Source organism: Barbus barbus (assembly GCF_936440315.1).
Source record: "Barbus barbus genome assembly, chromosome: 34".
NCBI classification, from domain to species: Eukaryota; Metazoa; Chordata; class Actinopteri; order Cypriniformes; family Cyprinidae; genus Barbus; species Barbus barbus.
Genome location: NC_136762.1, coordinates 13324306 through 13341606, shown reverse-complemented (window position 1 = coordinate 13341606; position 17301 = coordinate 13324306). Strand labels below are relative to the sequence as shown.

General features: G+C 38.1%; 1 protein-coding gene across 4 annotated transcripts; it reads right to left on the bottom strand.

Annotated features, from left to right (window-relative positions):
- Window positions 1-2514: 2514 nt before the first annotated feature.
- LOC306854325 (peroxisomal sarcosine oxidase-like) lies at window positions 2515-15188 on the bottom strand. 4 transcript variants are annotated; one of them, XM_079392234.1, is made up of 8 exons: window positions 14960-15188; window positions 14542-14690; window positions 12823-13036; window positions 11047-11229; window positions 8984-9136; window positions 7913-8062; window positions 5818-5893; window positions 2515-3265 (listed from the first exon to the last, which is right to left on the bottom strand). In XM_079392234.1, exons 1-8 carry the CDS (start codon window positions 15065-15067, stop codon window positions 3135-3137), a joined length of 1164 nt encoding a protein of 387 aa, XP_079248360.1. In that variant the 5' UTR covers window positions 15068-15188; the 3' UTR covers window positions 2515-3134. The 4 variants fall into 4 exon arrangements, 2 of the variants coding, with proteins under 2 accessions (XP_079248360.1, XP_079248361.1); XR_013782819.1 differs by having other exon boundaries at window positions 2991-3265; window positions 7913-8470; XM_079392235.1 differs by lacking the exon at window positions 2515-3265 and adding an exon at window positions 4540-5066.
- Window positions 15189-17301: the final 2113 nt, after the last annotated feature.

Below are 17301 nucleotides of genomic sequence, written 5' to 3'. Positions count from 1 at the left end.
CTGTCCCCTCAAAATAACTCAACACGGCCATTAATGTCTAAACCGCTGGCCACAAAAGTGAGTACACCCCTAAGTGAAAATGTCCAAATTGGGGCCAATTAGCCATTTTCTCTCTCCGGTGTCATGTCACTCGTTAGTGTTACAAGGTCTCATGTGTGAATGGGGAGCAGGTGTGTTAAATTTGGTGTTATCGCTCTCACTCTCTCATACTGGTCACTGGAAGTTCAACATGGCACCTCATGGCAAAGAACTCTCTGAGGATCTGAAAAAAAGAATTGTTGCTCTACATAAAGATGGCGAAGGCTATAAGAAGATTGCCAAGACCCTGAAACTGAGCTGCAGCACGGTGGCCAAGACTATACAGCGGTTTAACAGGACAGGTTCCACTCAGAACAGGCCTCGCCATGATCGACCAAAGAAGTTGAGTGCACGTGCTCAGCGTCATAACCAGAGGTTGTGTTTGGGAAATAGACGTATGAATGCTGCCAGCATTGCTGCAGAGGTTGAAGGGGTGGGGGGTCAGCCTGTCAGTGCTCAGACCATACGCCACACATTGCATCAAATTGGTCTGGACTCTAGTGGCAACCTGTGAAGCTCTGGTGAACTCCATGCCCAAGAGGGTTAAGGCAGTGCTGGAAAATAATGGTGGCCATACAAAATATTGACACTTTGGCCCAATTTGGACATTTTCAGTTAGGGGTGTACTCACTTTTGTGGCCAGCGGTTTAGACATTAATGGCTGTGTGTTGAGTTATTTTGAGGGGACAGCAAATTTACAAAATTATGTATTATTTACAAATTTATGTTATACAAGCTGTACACTCACTACTTTACATTGTTGCAAGGTGTCATTTCTTCAGTGTTGTCACATGAAAAGATATAATATTTATAAAAATGTGAGGGGTGTACTCCTGTGAGATACTGTATATATTTTTTAATGATAAGGACACTTCATGGTCACTTTAACAAACAGTGAGGCCAGTGTTCAGTGCGGTTAAATCCAGCTGCAACTCTCTAGGACAACAAAACCATTTTACTGAATTATCTGTTATGAAAGGACAGAGATGAGCAAGTGTCCACGGATTCTGTGGATTCTTTTGTGCACAGACGTCTTCCTTTAGGCATCCAGCACCTGCATTGTTTCAGAGAGCACATTTGCCTGATTCTCTCCCGATCATTATAAAGCTCGTTTATCATTTGTGCCAGAGAGCTATTTTGTCTTTTCTTGGAAAAAAACAACAACTTCTGACCCTTCGATGCATGTGAGCTAGAAAACAGGCCTGGAGCTGCATTTATTAAACCTCAATGGGGTGAAGCCTTTGCCTTCACAATAGCTACTGTTGCTCTCATGGCATCAGGTTAGCTCTCATCAGAGGTAGTAAGCATTAGCTCCTGCATGTTTGATGGCATTTTAATATGGCCATCGATACACTAATACTGTCAATACATGCTAACTTCTAGCCAAAAGGATAAATGAGCCCTCGGTAACCTGCTGTCACATTGTATAATTTCCTCATTTCCCCTGATGGTGCCGGTGGAAGTCTAGAGTAAAAGGCTGCCTGATTAGTGATTAACATGTTTACAGAGGAAAATGGGTCCAGGCAGCAAGTCAACAAATGACGCTGACTTCACCAAGACAAATGGCTCGACGGCTGATGTCTTTTTAACAATACGCTCCGTTTGCCGCCAGACCGCTCTCTCCGAGCCGTCGAGGAGGAGTAATGCGTAAAATCATAAAAACTGCCAAGTGTGCACTTTAATTTTAATGCCGTTGGCCACAGATGAATGCGTTCACAATCAGACAATATAAGACGATACTGCTAGAAACTCATCGCGGGAGGCTAATGGCTCCCTTGTCAGTGTAGCAGATGCTGAAACGTGGCGGGCTTTTACTCTGGTGATCAGCATCGGAGGGTATTGATCTGTCATCCTGAAGAACGGAGCGGAAATCTCTGCAGGCTTTTCATATAAACGTTAATAGTGAAGACACATTTAAAATGGTTAGTAATCACGTTCATATAATCACATTTCTTCACTTTTAGGCTTAGGGGTGGCGTATTTTTGCATTCAAAAACTGTTTGGCGAAGTGCAAGCAGATGCAAGAGATAGCTCATGTATCATATTTTAGTTGATCCAGATATTTTAGTTGCATTGAGACTTTAAGGTATACGATTTATAATTTTTTTCTAAAAATTAATTCAAATTTGTAACTTAATGTAATTTAATGTATAATTTTCTAAGTTGTTTGTTTTTTTATTTTTTTATATTTTCAATATTAACTGTAATTTTAAACGTGTAATTTTGTTGTCTGTTAATTGTTGTCCATTTTTTAAGGAAATGTCTGCAGTTTTTAATTGTTTTAGTTATTTTAGTACATTAAGTTAAACTAAATAAATGAGAAATGCTGCCTATGCCACTAGCTGTAATAAAAAAAATTAGACTACATTTTGATTTAATGTTCAGTAATGACATTTTTTATGGTTTTATGTTTAGTGAACTATAATAACCCCAAGTATTAAAAAAAGTAATAAATTACTTTTTAATTCAAATGTGCATGAAAATGGATTAATATGGCTTTAATTTTATATACAAACATTAAATCATCAGTAATGGTTAGAAAAAAACCGCCCCCATGCTTCTCTTTTAGAAATATTAACTGGACAAAATGCAATGCAAAGAAAAATATTATATAAAGATTTAAAAAATAACAATAAAAGCAGTTAGACTCACCAAGTTTACACAGAAACAATATAAAACAGGCTGTTACCTAGAAACATAATTAGCGCGTATACAATCTCCATCTCTTCATAAAGCCTATGGTATTTTTATCATTTCACATGTTATAATTGTGCAATAAGGTGGTGGAAGTCAACTTCTTAGCCTGGTAACAAGGCAGCTTGAAAGCACATCACTTCAACGGCACAAGTCCACAACACCATCCACACACACACACACACACAGGATTCCGTGGGAAAGAATATTTCTTTTTTGCACATCTTTAATCTAATGTTAATTGACACAGCCCTGATATTACAGAAAAAAAGCATATATGAATTAACAGCACATTACCATTCAGACATTGTTTTACATTGTTTTATTATATTAAATGTAGCTGTCATTGTAGGCTCTTGGATTCAAAGTGATGATCTGGCGTGAGACTGGAAACGTTGAATACGGAAAGGTGAGAGGTTACATGAGGGAACCTGCCCCATGGCCAACTGAGAGAGCAATTTCCCTATGATAGGGCCGAACTTGAAGCCATGGCCTGCAGAGAAAGAATGATAAAAAAACAAATCACATTTGCTAAGAGGTGACTCATCATAGGATGGAGTTTACATTCATTCAATACACTGGGGTAAAAGCAGCAAACCTCACGGAAATGTACAGCGGCCCCTCTATAAATAGCCATTTATCTGTCGTCCACTGTCTGGCTCAGAAAGCCTTTGCATGAGAGAGCATAGAGAAAGAGAAAAAAACCCTAAAATCATGCTGGCACCATCACACCCGCTGTCACAGGACATTTGTCTTTTGGGTGGGTTTTGGCAAAATGCTAAATTAAGAAACTTTTTCTCCCTTATTGAAGAAAGTGGACTGTCAGAGGATTCATTATAGCATGGTTGTGTACATGCATGTTTTCTCTGGTGTGTTAAAGATAATTTTAGCTTAAAATGAAAATTCTGTCATTATTACTCACCTACATTTAATTCCATACATATCTTTTTTTTTTCTTTCACTGGAGCACAAAAGGAGAAATTTGGAATAATGTACACTACCATTTAAAAGTTTGGGGGCAGTTAGATTTTTTTATAAGATGTTTTTGAAAGAAGTCTCACCAAGGCTGCATTTATTTGATTAAAAATACAGTAAAAACAGTAATATTGTGAAATGTTATTACATAGCTGTTCTCTATTTAAATATATTCAAAAACGTAATTTATTCCTGTGACGGCAAACTGATTTTTAAGCATTACTCCAGTCTTCAGTGTAACATGATCCTTCAGTAATCATTCTAATATGCTGATTTGCTGCTCCAAAAAACAAAAACATTTCTTATTATAAAAATGAAAAATGATGAAAACGGTTGTGCTGCTTCATATTTTTTATTAATTTAATGCGTCACTGCTGGATAAAAGTATCATCTTACTAACCCCAAAATTTTGAAAGGTAGTGTAAATGTCCATATTTTACATGCAATTACAATGAACAGAGACTTCTGCTTCTAAAGGAATGTAAAAACACCATAAAAGTATCATGAAATTGGTCCATATGAAACATGCACTATATTTCAGGTCTTTTAATGCTATATAACAGTTTTGTGAGCGATTAAAATGCAAGTTATTTTATTCACTGAAAATCTTAATATCAGTCCGAAATGTTCTTTTTAATTTCATGAGATATAGTAATATCTGATTCATGAACAATGTGATTTTCTCTTTAATAAATCAGCTGATAGAGTTCACAAAACTGACCTGGTTTTCAAATTTAACATTGACATAATGATCAAGTCAAAATGATTAACAGTCCACTGGAGGGAAGGATTATGAGTGAATAATGATTTAATTTTGGTCTGTACCTCACACAAAGCTATTGTACGACTGGTCATAGAGACTGCTTTTTTTTCTTTTTTGAAGCACTGACAGCTTTAGTCCCCATTTATTATACAGTAACTACATGGAAAAGAACAACCTGCACAACCTTCTGTGCGCCACAAACTAAAGTAAGTCATACTTTAGAGTAAATGATGACAGAATTTTCATTTCCAGGTGAACGATCCCTTTAAGACGGAGATGGAGCTGGGTAAGATGTTTAAAATGCACTGCATTCTTCTCCGACGCTCTCGGCTCTTGCCTTTGCGGATTGGGTGGCCGTTTGAAGTCTTCATGGCTGGGCTGTGAGTGGATATGGCTCTGACCGGCAGACGGTCTCTGTTCTTCCTTAAACCCCACTGATGTGACTGGGTCTCCATGGCAACCGGAGGGCCTTGAGCTCAGAGCTTGGCTTGAGACAAATTCCGGGTGGAAAGAGGGGCAACTTCCCATCCAAAAGCTACGGTCTGTGTGTTTGCCCCTGAAACGAATCCAATTCGCACCCTTTAGTTTTTCCCAAGCTGCAAATACAACAGCTGCGCTGAGGGCAGGAGTGCAGCGGGGAGGCGAAACACTGTCATTATGGCAGACAATAAAACGAGAAGAGGCAGGGAGAGGTTAATAGTGAGCATTCCTCCGCTCCTATCAGAGTTGTAATGTATTATTAAGGCAGAAGAATATATGTCATAAATCATTAGTGCGCGACGTACCAGAGCATTGGGATGGTACCGGTACAGTGAGGCAGCCACACAAAGCTTCCTGTGACACCTCCTTTAACCGGGACAATGCGTTACAAGATTAATAGCTACACCGTGCCGCCACAGTAGTGCTCCGCTGTACTGTATTTTTCTAACCCCTTCCCACCAAACACCTCTCTCCGTGCCCCATGTTGCTAACCAGCGCTTCTCTGAAGTGATTACCAGTGGAATTTAATTAGCCCCATAATTAGTCTAAGGAGGAGGTGATGGGAACAGATGGAACAAATGCCAGGTGAGCCCTTTGGCCCCCTGAGAGGCGCGTTTGGGAGCACGTAGGACCCAGGGAGCCAGCAACCTCCTTTAATTAGATGATAAAAGGCACCCGCACTCGGGGCTTCGCTTCCTGTCCTTCACTAGCGCCCTGTTCCGTTCCCTCATTAAAAAGTGCGGATAGCTCTTCCAGTCGACGTGAGCACGTGTGGCTGTGTTTTACAGGGACGGGTGCGTGCCGAGTTCATTAGTGTTCGAACTGACCTGAGAATCCAGCACCGATGATGATGTTGCCGTAGGTTGGGTGGGAATCAAGGACGAAGTTATGGTCTGGCGTGACCTACAAACAACCAAGCAGGGGATTGTTAAAAATCAAGACTGGATGATAATTATTTCTGCAAATATTTGACCTTTTTGTACTCTGAACATGCACGCAGCATGAATTATGAGCACTGTTTGAATTTAACTTAAAAATTAAAAAGCTACTTAAGAGATAAGCCACTACATTCCTGAAATTGCTAATGAACAAATTGACTAAGTGATTTAGGAATGACAAACATTTAATTGAATGCCTAGTTGGGGTGTATCATACCATTTAAAGGTTTGGGCTTGGTAAGATTTATTTTCTTTTTAAGAAATTAATCATTTTATTCAGCAATAATGCATTAAGTTGGTCAAAAGTTACAGTAAAAGCATTTATAATGCTACAAAAATTATTTTTGTTGATTAAAAGAAGCTTGGAAAAAAAAAAGTAAAAAATGTGACAATTTTTTTAAAACTGTTTTCAACATTGATCATAATAAGATATGTTTCTTGAGCACCAAATCATCATATTTGAATAATTTCTGAAAGATCATGTGACACTGAAGACTGGAGAAATGGCTGCTGAAAATTCAGCTTTGCCATCATAGAATTAAATTACATTTTAAAATATATTCCAATTGAAATTGTAATAATATTTAACAATATTTGTGTTTTTACTGTACTTTTGAACAAATAAATGTAGCCTTTGTGAGCATTAGAGACTTTCAAAAAAAAAAAAATCCTACAGACCCCAAACTTAGTCACTTCACTTCTAAAGATTCAGAAACAAATGTAATTTCTGAATACTACTAACATAAACCTATTCAACAGAAATTATTCTTTGATTAACCACTTTATATTTTTCCTTTTAAGTACGAAAATAATCAATATACTATGGTTGGCTGACAGTGATGTTGTTCAGTAGATGGTATCGAAGAGGACAGCTCTGTGCATCATTCTGCTAGGTAACCGTTTTATACGGTTCCACTCAGTTTCTTGCTTTAATACTGAACTTTATCTCGGCGTTCTGTGGAGCTCCTGACAGGGCAGTCAAGGGCAGTTCATAAAGGATTTAGGTTGTGTTCCATCACCGCTGTCCTTTTCCATGACTGATGTGATTGTACCTTGCATTTGTAAGCTGTTTGTTTTATTTTTTCATTTCAGCCATCAGGATGGAAACTTTGTTTGGTCATGCAGAAGTTTACAAAGCAACTGAAAACCTGCTCTGAAAGAACTAACTTTTTTTATGTACTGATGCATAAAATGAGAGGCTAACCACGTCCCAACCAGATGCGATGCGACAAGTTTCCCATGACAAGCAATTTGTCTGTCCACACTGAATGTGAAACCACAACATGATGTGACACAGTCACAAGGTTCCCACTTTTTTCGACCAGTGAATTTCCATTACCAAGCATCTGTCAGCATGCATCTGTCAAGAAAATATTTTTTTATGATGATTCTCATTACTGTAATGGTCATTTTAATTTTATTCCAGTAAATGATTTAATGTTTTTTTAATTTGAAATTATTTTTAATGAATAAAACAATACTATATATTTTTTACTATTAATATTATTAATAATATACTTTTAAGTTATTATATATTTTAATGACATTTCAAGGCCCGTAAATCATAATTTTTAATGTTCACTGTAATACACAGGACTTCAGAGAGATGAGATTTCACGTTGAACAGGAAATAGATATCGAAATCAAGCGACCCAGAAAATATCCTGTTGTGGTCGCATCTGGTTAGGACAAAAAGTCAGATTTTCATGGTAGAAAAAGCTTTAATGGCTTGTCACCGTATCAGGTGTGTCTGGTTAATATGTGCTATAATTCTGAGTGTCTAGAACAAAAAAAATCAATTTAAAACCCAAGTAGAACCAAAATAAATGGCTTGGTTCAATTCCAGCAACCGTTCAATCAAATGAAATGTCAGAATAAAATATGAGCCATGCATTCAAATATCTTTCTTCTCTCCACATGAGAATGAAAGTTTGGTCCAGACACACAGTGATGGTACCGGAGGACGAGTAATGAAGCGACTCACCGTGTACATGCAGCCCTCCACCACAGCAGGCACTGGCACCAGCCCAGGGAGACAGCGGGTGACGTAACGCATCAGAATATCGATGTCCCCTCTATCCGTCAGTTTATCTCGCTCATCCGGTTCGGTCTCACTGCCCATGTGGTAACACACCTGCTCAGACACATGCACGCACACTATGATCCATAAAAACAATCTGACCTATGATACATTACGGATCTGTGATCCACCGCTCGGTATGCTTGGAGGAGCAGCAGATATATGTGCAGAAGCCAGGCCCCAGCGACTGGAGCAGACATAATGCATCTAACATGACACAGCCATCTGTGCTCTCCCATTCAGCCTTGCTAAGTGTGATGAGACTGAAGACTCCTGCTGGGCTCTCCCGCATACTGAAACCAGGCCATTAGTACTGGGAGAACAGACCAGAGGAAAGTGCTGCTTCTCTGCTTTTGTAAAAGCATTGAGGTCCATGGATCCATTCAGAGAGCTATAGAAGCACTCCTGTTTGGGCTTGCATCTGATGCACTCGAACTCTGAGTGGAGATGTGTGCTGTATTGCTACATGAGGGAATTGTGGATTAATTAACAAAAAATGAAAACTATGGACTATCAGAGACTATCGGTCTCTGGTGGCTTTTTTATGAGATGTGGGCAGGCAATTGCATTAATGCAATGGTCTGTGGTACATACTGATATAGCGGTTTAAGACAGGCTATATCTATTGTTTCCATGGAGAAGTGGTCTTTCAAATAAAAAAATGTTGTACAAACAGGAAAGCAGGCTAAAGTTATTTATATATATATATATATAAATAAACTTTTCTAATTTTAAGTGATAATTTTGGTATTTTTTTGTAATTGGTTATTTATATTTAGCTTTAATTTGTTTTTATTTTAGTTTTAGTAATTTTGCTACATAGATGCCAAATTTCATTTTGCTTAATTTTGAGCGTGTAATATTTTCCTTTTATTGTATTGTAAGACTTGAAACTGAGCACTACAAAGTTAACCATTAGGCCATGGCTTTAATCAAACCTGTTCTTTTAAAAACAGCATCCCTCCTGTCACTCACCTTCATTAGTCCAGGATACTCATTGGATGGAAGGCCGTAAATATCATATTCCCCCTCTTTTGGCTCCATCTCTATAAAACATGGGAAATTCTGGCCAACACTGTAGGTGCCTGGGATCTTCTCCTTCCAGTAGCATACGTTAATCTTTACAACCTGCCCGGAATAAAAACGAGAGATTCAAAGTCTTTTTTTACGTCAAGTTCATGCAGATTATTTTCTTTGTGCACAAAAAGTGATCTCGTAGCTTCATATAATTAAGGTTGAACCACTGATGTTACATCCTTTCTGGGCCTTGAACATTTCAGTTGCGTTGCTGTCTATGCAGGGTCAGAAAGCTCTCGGATTTCATCAAAAATATCTTCATTTGTGTATGAAGATGAATGAAGGTCTTATGGGTTTGGACCTAAGAGTGAGTAATTAATGACAGATTTGATTTTTTTGTGAACTATCCCTTTAACTCACTTTAGAGTAAATGTAATAAGCAGTAAGAAATCGCTAGCTCAGAATAGTCCAGTCTGTCTTCTCATTCAGAGACCACAAAAATTCGCCAGTGCACAAATTCATTGTTCATATATTGTTGTGCTCACCCAAGCGCAGACTTTTAAGTCTGTGCGTTCTTGAAAAATGCAATTCCAATTCTAGGTCCAATTCGGAGTTTAACTAACACACAATTCTTTTTCCATCACTTCTCTCGTGGCGTGTAACACATAAGAGATCTCGTGGACTGGAGACTCTGGGAGCTGTTTATAGGATCGGGAGGTGAGTATAGGGTGGCTTCTGTGCATTCACACATAACTCACTTTTCATTCTGCCCAGGGGTGTAATCCAGATCAATCTATATGTGCCTGTGTGTGTTTCACAAGCTATGTCAATATGCCTTATATATTCCCATGCTTCCATTTTTTCAGAACCTGTTTTCCCAAACCCAGACATTTCACACTGATATATTGTTCCATGATGCCTTTATAGAAAAAAAGGTGTGTAAATTGATGGTTGAAAGAAAGAAAGAAAGAAAGAAAGAAAGAGAACGAACGCTTGAAATGGATGGATGGGAAGAAAGAAGGGGAGTAAATAAATATGGTAAAATAGTGTAAACAGGTGAAAATATAACAAAAGGATGAAAGAGAGAAAGAAAGAAAGAAAGAAAGAAAAATTGTGTAGGTGAGAAAAATTAAATGGATGGATGGCAGACAGTTGGGGGGAAAAAGGGGAGTAAATGAATAAACAGATGGATGCATGGATGGATAGGTGGCTGGACGGAAGAGAGAAAGAAGGGGAGTAAATGCATGGATGGATGGAAAAAATTAGTAAATGAGAGTGAATTAGTAAACAGATGAAATAAAGAGGATAAATAAGTGAAGAAAGTAAGAAAAAAGGAAAGAAAGAATGAATGAAGGTAAGAGAAATAAAAAAAATAGATGGGAGGAAAGAGTAAATGTGTAGATGAATGACTGGAAAACGAGTAAATAAATATGGTAAAATAAAGAGGCTAAGCAGGTGATGAAAAATATGGCTGGATAGCTGAAAGAAATAATGTGAAAAGAAAGAAAGAAAGAAAAAAAAGCGAATGAACGAACGTACATACGTACACATGTAAGAGAAATGAAAAAAATTGGATGGATGGGAAGAAAGAAGGGGAGTAAATGAATGAATGGATGAAAAAAAGAGTAAATAAATATGGTAAAATAAAGAGTGTAAGCAGATGAAAATATAACAAAAGGATGAATAGCAGAAAGAAAGAAAGAAAGAAAGAAAGAAAGAAAGAAAGAAAGAAAGAAAGAAAGAAAGAGAAGAAAGAGAAAGAAAGAAAAAAAAAAGTGTAGGTAAGGAAAACTAAAAAGATGGATGGATGGATGTGCGGATGAATAAAAAAGGGCAGTAAATGAATAAATGTATGGATGAAATAGAGTATATAGGTGAAGAAAGAAATCAACAAATGGATGGATGAATTAATGTAAAAGAAAGAAAGAAAGAAAACAGAATGTATGGAAGAAAGAAGGTAATCAGTTAATTGAATGAATGAATGAATGAATGAAAGAGGGGTGGCTGGATGTCTGCTGAACCTTGAGCGGGAGCTGCAGTCCTGTGTGTGTCAGTAGAGTGTTGGCCCAGGGTCCCGCAGTGATCACCAGACTCCTCCCTCTGTACACTCCAGAGCCCGTCGTTACAGTGACCTCTGCACCAGGCCTGATGTCAATCACTTTCTCCCCGTCCTTTATCACACCCCCACAGGACTGAAACAGCCTCTGAAAACAGATTCAAATCAATCTGACTACAGCATGCTCAACTTTACTGCATAGACAGAATTTCTTCAAAACACCTCATCTATGACAGAAAATCCTAATCAGAGCAGTGAGGAGAGACTTGGTTAAAATTTAACGGGGGCTGAGTTTGACACAGAAGGATGTCAGCGGGGATCAGTTAGACCTGGAAAAAGCTGGTCAGATTCGGGCAACAGATAATGAAAGAGTTTCCTTAGTGAGAGCCAACAGGGAGCTTATCACTGCACACTGTAGCTGCTGTAGGAAGAGCTTATTGAATTCAGAGAGGCATTGTGTATAAAAGTGCATGGCCATATTCCCTAGATAGGGTGTAAGGAGCCTTTAACAAGCTAGTTTGCAGCCATATCTTATCTTTGAAAGCTTTAAAAAGCACGGTGAAGGCGACACTGAAGTACAGTTATGTACACAAAGAACATTGCTCAATGCCTTTCTGACATTGAAAGTTTAAGAGTTTTCACACAGTAAGAGATTTATTTGCACTGTGTGCTGAATTTCACAGCACTTGCTTAAACTGAACTTATCTGAGAATAAAAAATAATAATTTTATTAATTACAACAGCATTTATCATCAAAAAGGGAATCTGACATGTCAAACAAATGTCAACCCTTTATTGTACCTAAAACTCATGTCATGTGATTTTTTTTTTTTTTTTTTTCCATTTGTATGCCCCTTTTTTAACTGCTATGGTGAGTTAAATTTGATCTACTGACTCCAATGAGGAGAAAATCCATTTCAGTGATGCTTCTATGAGGACAGACACAACTGGTCCAAAGCGGGTTTTGGAATGGTTGCAAATGTATTAATTTCGCATACATAATTAGATGAGCAGCTGATAGCTTTGACTTGCCAAGCTAAATATAAGATTGATGCGCGACATTCCAACGGCCTCCCAGAGATGATTTTAAATAAATATTTTAATAAAATGGTTCCCTAAAACAAGAAAATGTCTCATTTTACACTGCTGTTCAAAAGTCTGGGATCAGAGAAGATTTTATTTGTACCCAGGCTGCACTTATTTAATCAGAAATAAACAGTAATATTGTGAAATATTATTACAATTTAAAATAACTTTTCTATTTTTTTTTTTTAATTTTTCATTTATTTACTTCTACCTTTTAATAGAATTATGTTTTCTATTTTAATGTATTTTCCATTTTATTCCTGTGATGGCAAAGCTGAATTTTCAGCAGACATTACTCCAGTCTTCAGTGTCACATGATCCTTTAGAAATCATTTTGGTGCTCAAAACATTTCTTTTTATCATCAATGTTGGAAATGTTGTTCTGGTTATTATTTTTGGGAAAACCGGGACACTTTTTTCAGGATTATTTGAAGAATAAAAAGTTAAAAAGAAAAACATCTATTTAAAATATAATTTTTTTTTGTTACAAAGTTACATTACTTATTAAGCAACTTTTTTGTATAAGTGTTTTACTGTCACTTTTGATCAATTTAATGCATCCATGCTGAATATAAAAGTATTAATTTCTTTAAAATCAATCAATCAATCTTACTGATCCGAAACTTTTGTACAGTAGTGTATATGATCAGCTGACCTGCACAGCTCGGAGGGCTCTGTCCGCATACAGCACGCCAGCTAAGGTGTCGATCAGTGCTCCGTTCCCATCAGCGAGATTCACATTGGGAATGTGCTGGCTGAACTCCTGCTTCTCCAGAAACACTGTGGGAATCTTGTGCTTTTGCATCGTGGCCTTTAGGCGTGAGAAACCCTCTCCATTCTCTGGACCCATAACCAGTAGGCCTGTGCGCCTACGAGGAGAAGTTCATAAGACAACCATGTTAAACAGCTGTACCTTGATTTAGGTGGAAGTGCTTAGAGGCATGTATAAATTGTGCAATGTGCCGTCTGCGCCTGCTTGTGATGCAGGTGTCTTAATGTGAGGAGTTATGGCAGTATGGATGAGAGGTTAGAAACACAGGCTTTAAATCAACAATGTGTGATAGATGGTCGTGTTGTTTTCTGTGGATACTGTTTTTCAAGGCCTACTTTATCTGCCAGCCATCATGATGCATGGGCAGCATGAGTTCACAGGTCCAAGTCATTCATCAGAGAATTTTATGACTGAATCCCTCACTGTGTGTTTGATTGGGGACACTGAAAGAAGGACTCCATGTCACATTAGTCAATGCCCTTGTGCCTAATAGCAAAGAGGCGGATCACATCATGGTGGGGCAAGATCTTTGCTGAGGTAATTTTAATACCATCTGAATCAAAAGTGCATAGAACTTTCTCACAACCTTACTGTTTATACTTTGTGTATACACTACCACCAGTTAACAGAAATTAATAATTTAATAATGTAAGGATGCATTAAAACTGATCATTAGTGACAGTAAATACATTTATAATGTCATACAATTTCAATTGCAAAGAAATGCAAATGTTCTATTCATCAAAGAAATAAGTTTCCACAAAAATATTAAACAGCACACCAGACTTCAACATTGATAAAAATAAGAAATGTTTCTTGAGCACCAAATCAGCATATTAGAATGATTTCTGAAAGATCATGTGACACTGAAGACTAGAGTAATGGCTACTGAAAATTCAGCTTTGCCATTACATTACTGATTTTACTGTAATTATGATCATATAAATGAGTCCATAGCGTAGATTACCCTGATTGACATTATGCAATCAAAAAGAAAATCATTACTGCTGGTCTTAAATGATAATTGCAAGTCACTTTATTGCATTTACTCCAAAAATGAAGATTTATTCTCCAAAACCCCACTTTGCAAATGACTGCAGAAACAAATGACCCTCTCATCTAAACAAATACTAATCCTGTCCAAATCAGTAATATTTTTAATAACTGTAACTTGTTTGGAAAGCAAGTGTCATCTAAATAGTACAAAGAAGACAACAAATCCAGCATTCTTTAAAATTTTGCACATATTTTTCACTCGCTGCCCGGCAGTCTCTGAGATGCTCAAGGGCACAGGTGGCCTCTGATCAGGACCCATCCGTCAGAGAGCTGAGATGGATAGTGGCGACAGAAAGAGGAAGGCGCCTGATTCTGCATCAAGGCTGAGTGGGCTTGATCCACTCGTGATCCATTACACCTCTCAGACACTGTAAAAACAACTGCGCCCCATGGTCTGTAAATGATGCTCAGGGACTAGAATGAAAATGCTCCTTTAAAGTTATTGGTGAGGGCTATGACAGTCTGCAAATTCCATTGTACAGCATCTGCATGTTTGCATTGTGGAGAAAAAAAAATCATCATTCTTAGATGCTTACAAATACTCACCTGTACAGTTCAACACCTGCTTCTCTCTCAAGCTGAGCCCAGAGCTCATAGCTTTCGTGCATCATCTGTATGTAGACATCTTCCTCATAGGCTTTCCGTATAATCCTAGTTTGGCCATGAGAGCTCCCTCTGGAGTGGGGCAAAACAAACTGGGGAGAAAGAAGGAATTCAAAGAATACACTCATAATAATCCTATTGGACTTGCATTGCATTTGTTTTAATAATGATAACAAAATCTACCATAATAGTCAAATCCATATATGCAAAAATTATTCGCTCTCTTACATTTCTTTCTTTCTGAGTATTTTGCCTTTATAAATTTACTAACAGTGTTAATGCTGTCATTTAGAATTAAGTGATGAATCATAATAAGACTGAGCAAATGGTTTAGAAATACTGCATAGCCTACAGCACCGACCTGCTCCAGCAGTAGAGTTTTCTGCTTGTTTTTGGCCAGCTGATAGGCAGTGCAGGACCCCTGGATCCCTGCGCCAATGACGATGCAGTCGTACACTTCAGACGACATTTCCAGCTTTTATTCTCTCTCGTAAGATTCTTCTGACACGCAAACACTACGAACTTGCATTAACCTCCATTTCCTAATAGTTCAAAGTTCTCCGGTTTCAGTTATGTAACCATGATCAGCTGAATGCAAGACCCGCCTCCAGGGTTTACAGCAGCACGCGAAAGTTTTACGAACACTTAACTCCTTGTGGAAATCGTGCACTAGCCTAGAAAATAAGTTATTTCAGACAGCCATCAAGAACAAAATTCAGTAGCCTATACACCATGACATAATTACGTCTCTGACACGCGGCATAAAACAATCCAAAGCTTTCTGAGTAGTATGATTTTTATTTGTTTGTTGTAGTTTTAGGTTGTTGCAGCCATGATTTAGTTAATACAAACTAAATATAATTTTATATAGTATAAAATTAATTTACTTTTTTATATCTTGGCTGAAAATGTGAGCTATTAAAAGTGCTGCTGTTTACTACGTAAACTAAATGTTGTACATCACGTGTGTTGATTAATATCATACAATCCTAAACATATTTCCAGTAGGCTACAAGGTATGTTGTGGTCGCATATTGGATCATCTCACGTTTCGGTTCCAAAAGAGAGGTTGTCCGTTAGTTAACGTTAACTAACATTAGCAATACATTTGTTACCGTGTTTATTAATCATAGTTAATCAGCTCAGGCAAATTTTAACAATGTTAAGTTCTTAAATGTTAACTTTTAATTTTAATAATGTCCTATTAGTAATTAGTCATTTTGAAATGAACATTAACATAACAAATTACTAATGCATGCTTTACTGTGTAATGAACCTTGATGCTGTATTTTTTGTTGGCAATTTGACATGCAGTTTTCATATGCCACACACCTGGCCCACCCAGTTTTATGTTGGCCCACCAACTTAAACATTTCTGGCTACGCTAGTGCTACAAACAGTCGCTACTATCTCACAATATTACAGCAATTGCATTTATGGCATTATACATCACAAAACCCATGATGACCCTACATCAGGGGTCGGAAGTAAGTTTGGCATCGGGCCGAAAAAAAATGTTACCTCTAGATGGCGGGCCAGAACATAGTCGAAGGATAATTTAAGATATTAATTGATGAAAAATGCTATCAGAATTGCCTGTGACTGACTGTTACAGTGTATTTTGTAACTGGCAGTGAGCTGTTACTCTGTGTAAAATCCTGTGACAGTCATTAACAAAAAGCCACATTTGTGTGGTGGTGTCCGATCAGAGTATGTGAGCGAAGTGGACCGTCAACAACTTCCCCTCCGCGCTCCGAGCATTTAATAATAGCTCCGCGCTCACTGATATCAGAAACACAGCTCCGCGTCTAAAGTATTTCAGTATGTTTGAAATATCACAGTTCTATGGAAGCCTGTTACTGCCACTGAGTAAAAAATAAAAAAGGGTTTTATCCCACAATTCTGACTTTTTTTCACAGAATTGTGAGATGTAAACTTGCAATTGCGAATTATAAAGTCAGAATTGCGAGTTAAAGTCCAGTTTTAAGGGGGGAAAAAGACTGATATGTTCTCAGAATTGCGAGTTTATATCTCAGAATTATGACTTTTTAACTCGCAATTGCAAGTTTATACGACGCAATTCTGAGAAAAAAAAAGTCAGCTGTCAGCTGAAAATATTCAGAAGGAACAAATAAATTCCTTGAGAAATATAACTTCCCGCTCATGTCCACTGCAGTCATCACCCAGATAGCCAAAACGGTTTGGCACGATAATGGCCCAGATCCGGCAGGCCGGAAGAAATAACTTGGCCCGGCTACAGTTGCCAGACTCTGCATGGACATGGGGTGAATGACGCCCCAGAATCGGCCCAGATACACTGACCCAAGTCCGGCTGCCAAAACTGCTGGCATTGGGCCACAATCACGCCGACAAGAAATGAAACACTTAGCCAGTACTGGCCCGAGTCTGGGTACTGAAACTGAGCCAACACCACCGGCATTGGGCCACAATCATGCCAACCAAAATGGTACACTTAGCCTGCACTGGTTACTGAAACTGAGCTGACACTGGGTCAAACCTTGTTAAACCTACATGTACTTATGCATGTCAACTAAATATGTCACCTTTACAAAGATTAAGGGTTTGACCCTCACCCAGGGCTGGACTGGGACAAAAAAGCGGCCCTGGCATTTTGGCCCAGACCGGCCCACTACATACGATCAAAATACTACCCATCTTTGCACGCCCTTGAATATGTATACC

Coding starts and splice junctions, on each gene's coding strand:
- LOC306854325 (XM_079392234.1), bottom strand. CDS start 15,067: ATGTCGTCTGAAGTGTACGACTGCATCGTCATTGGCGCAGGGATCCAG. Junction 13,037..14,541: donor GCAGGTGTTGAACTGTACAG/GTGAGTATTTGT, acceptor TTCTCCTCGTAG/GCGCACAGGCCTACTGGTTA. Junction 5,894..7,912: donor TGGAGGGCTGCATGTACACG/GTGAGTCGCTTC, acceptor GGTTGTTTGTAG/GTCACGCCAGACCATAACTT.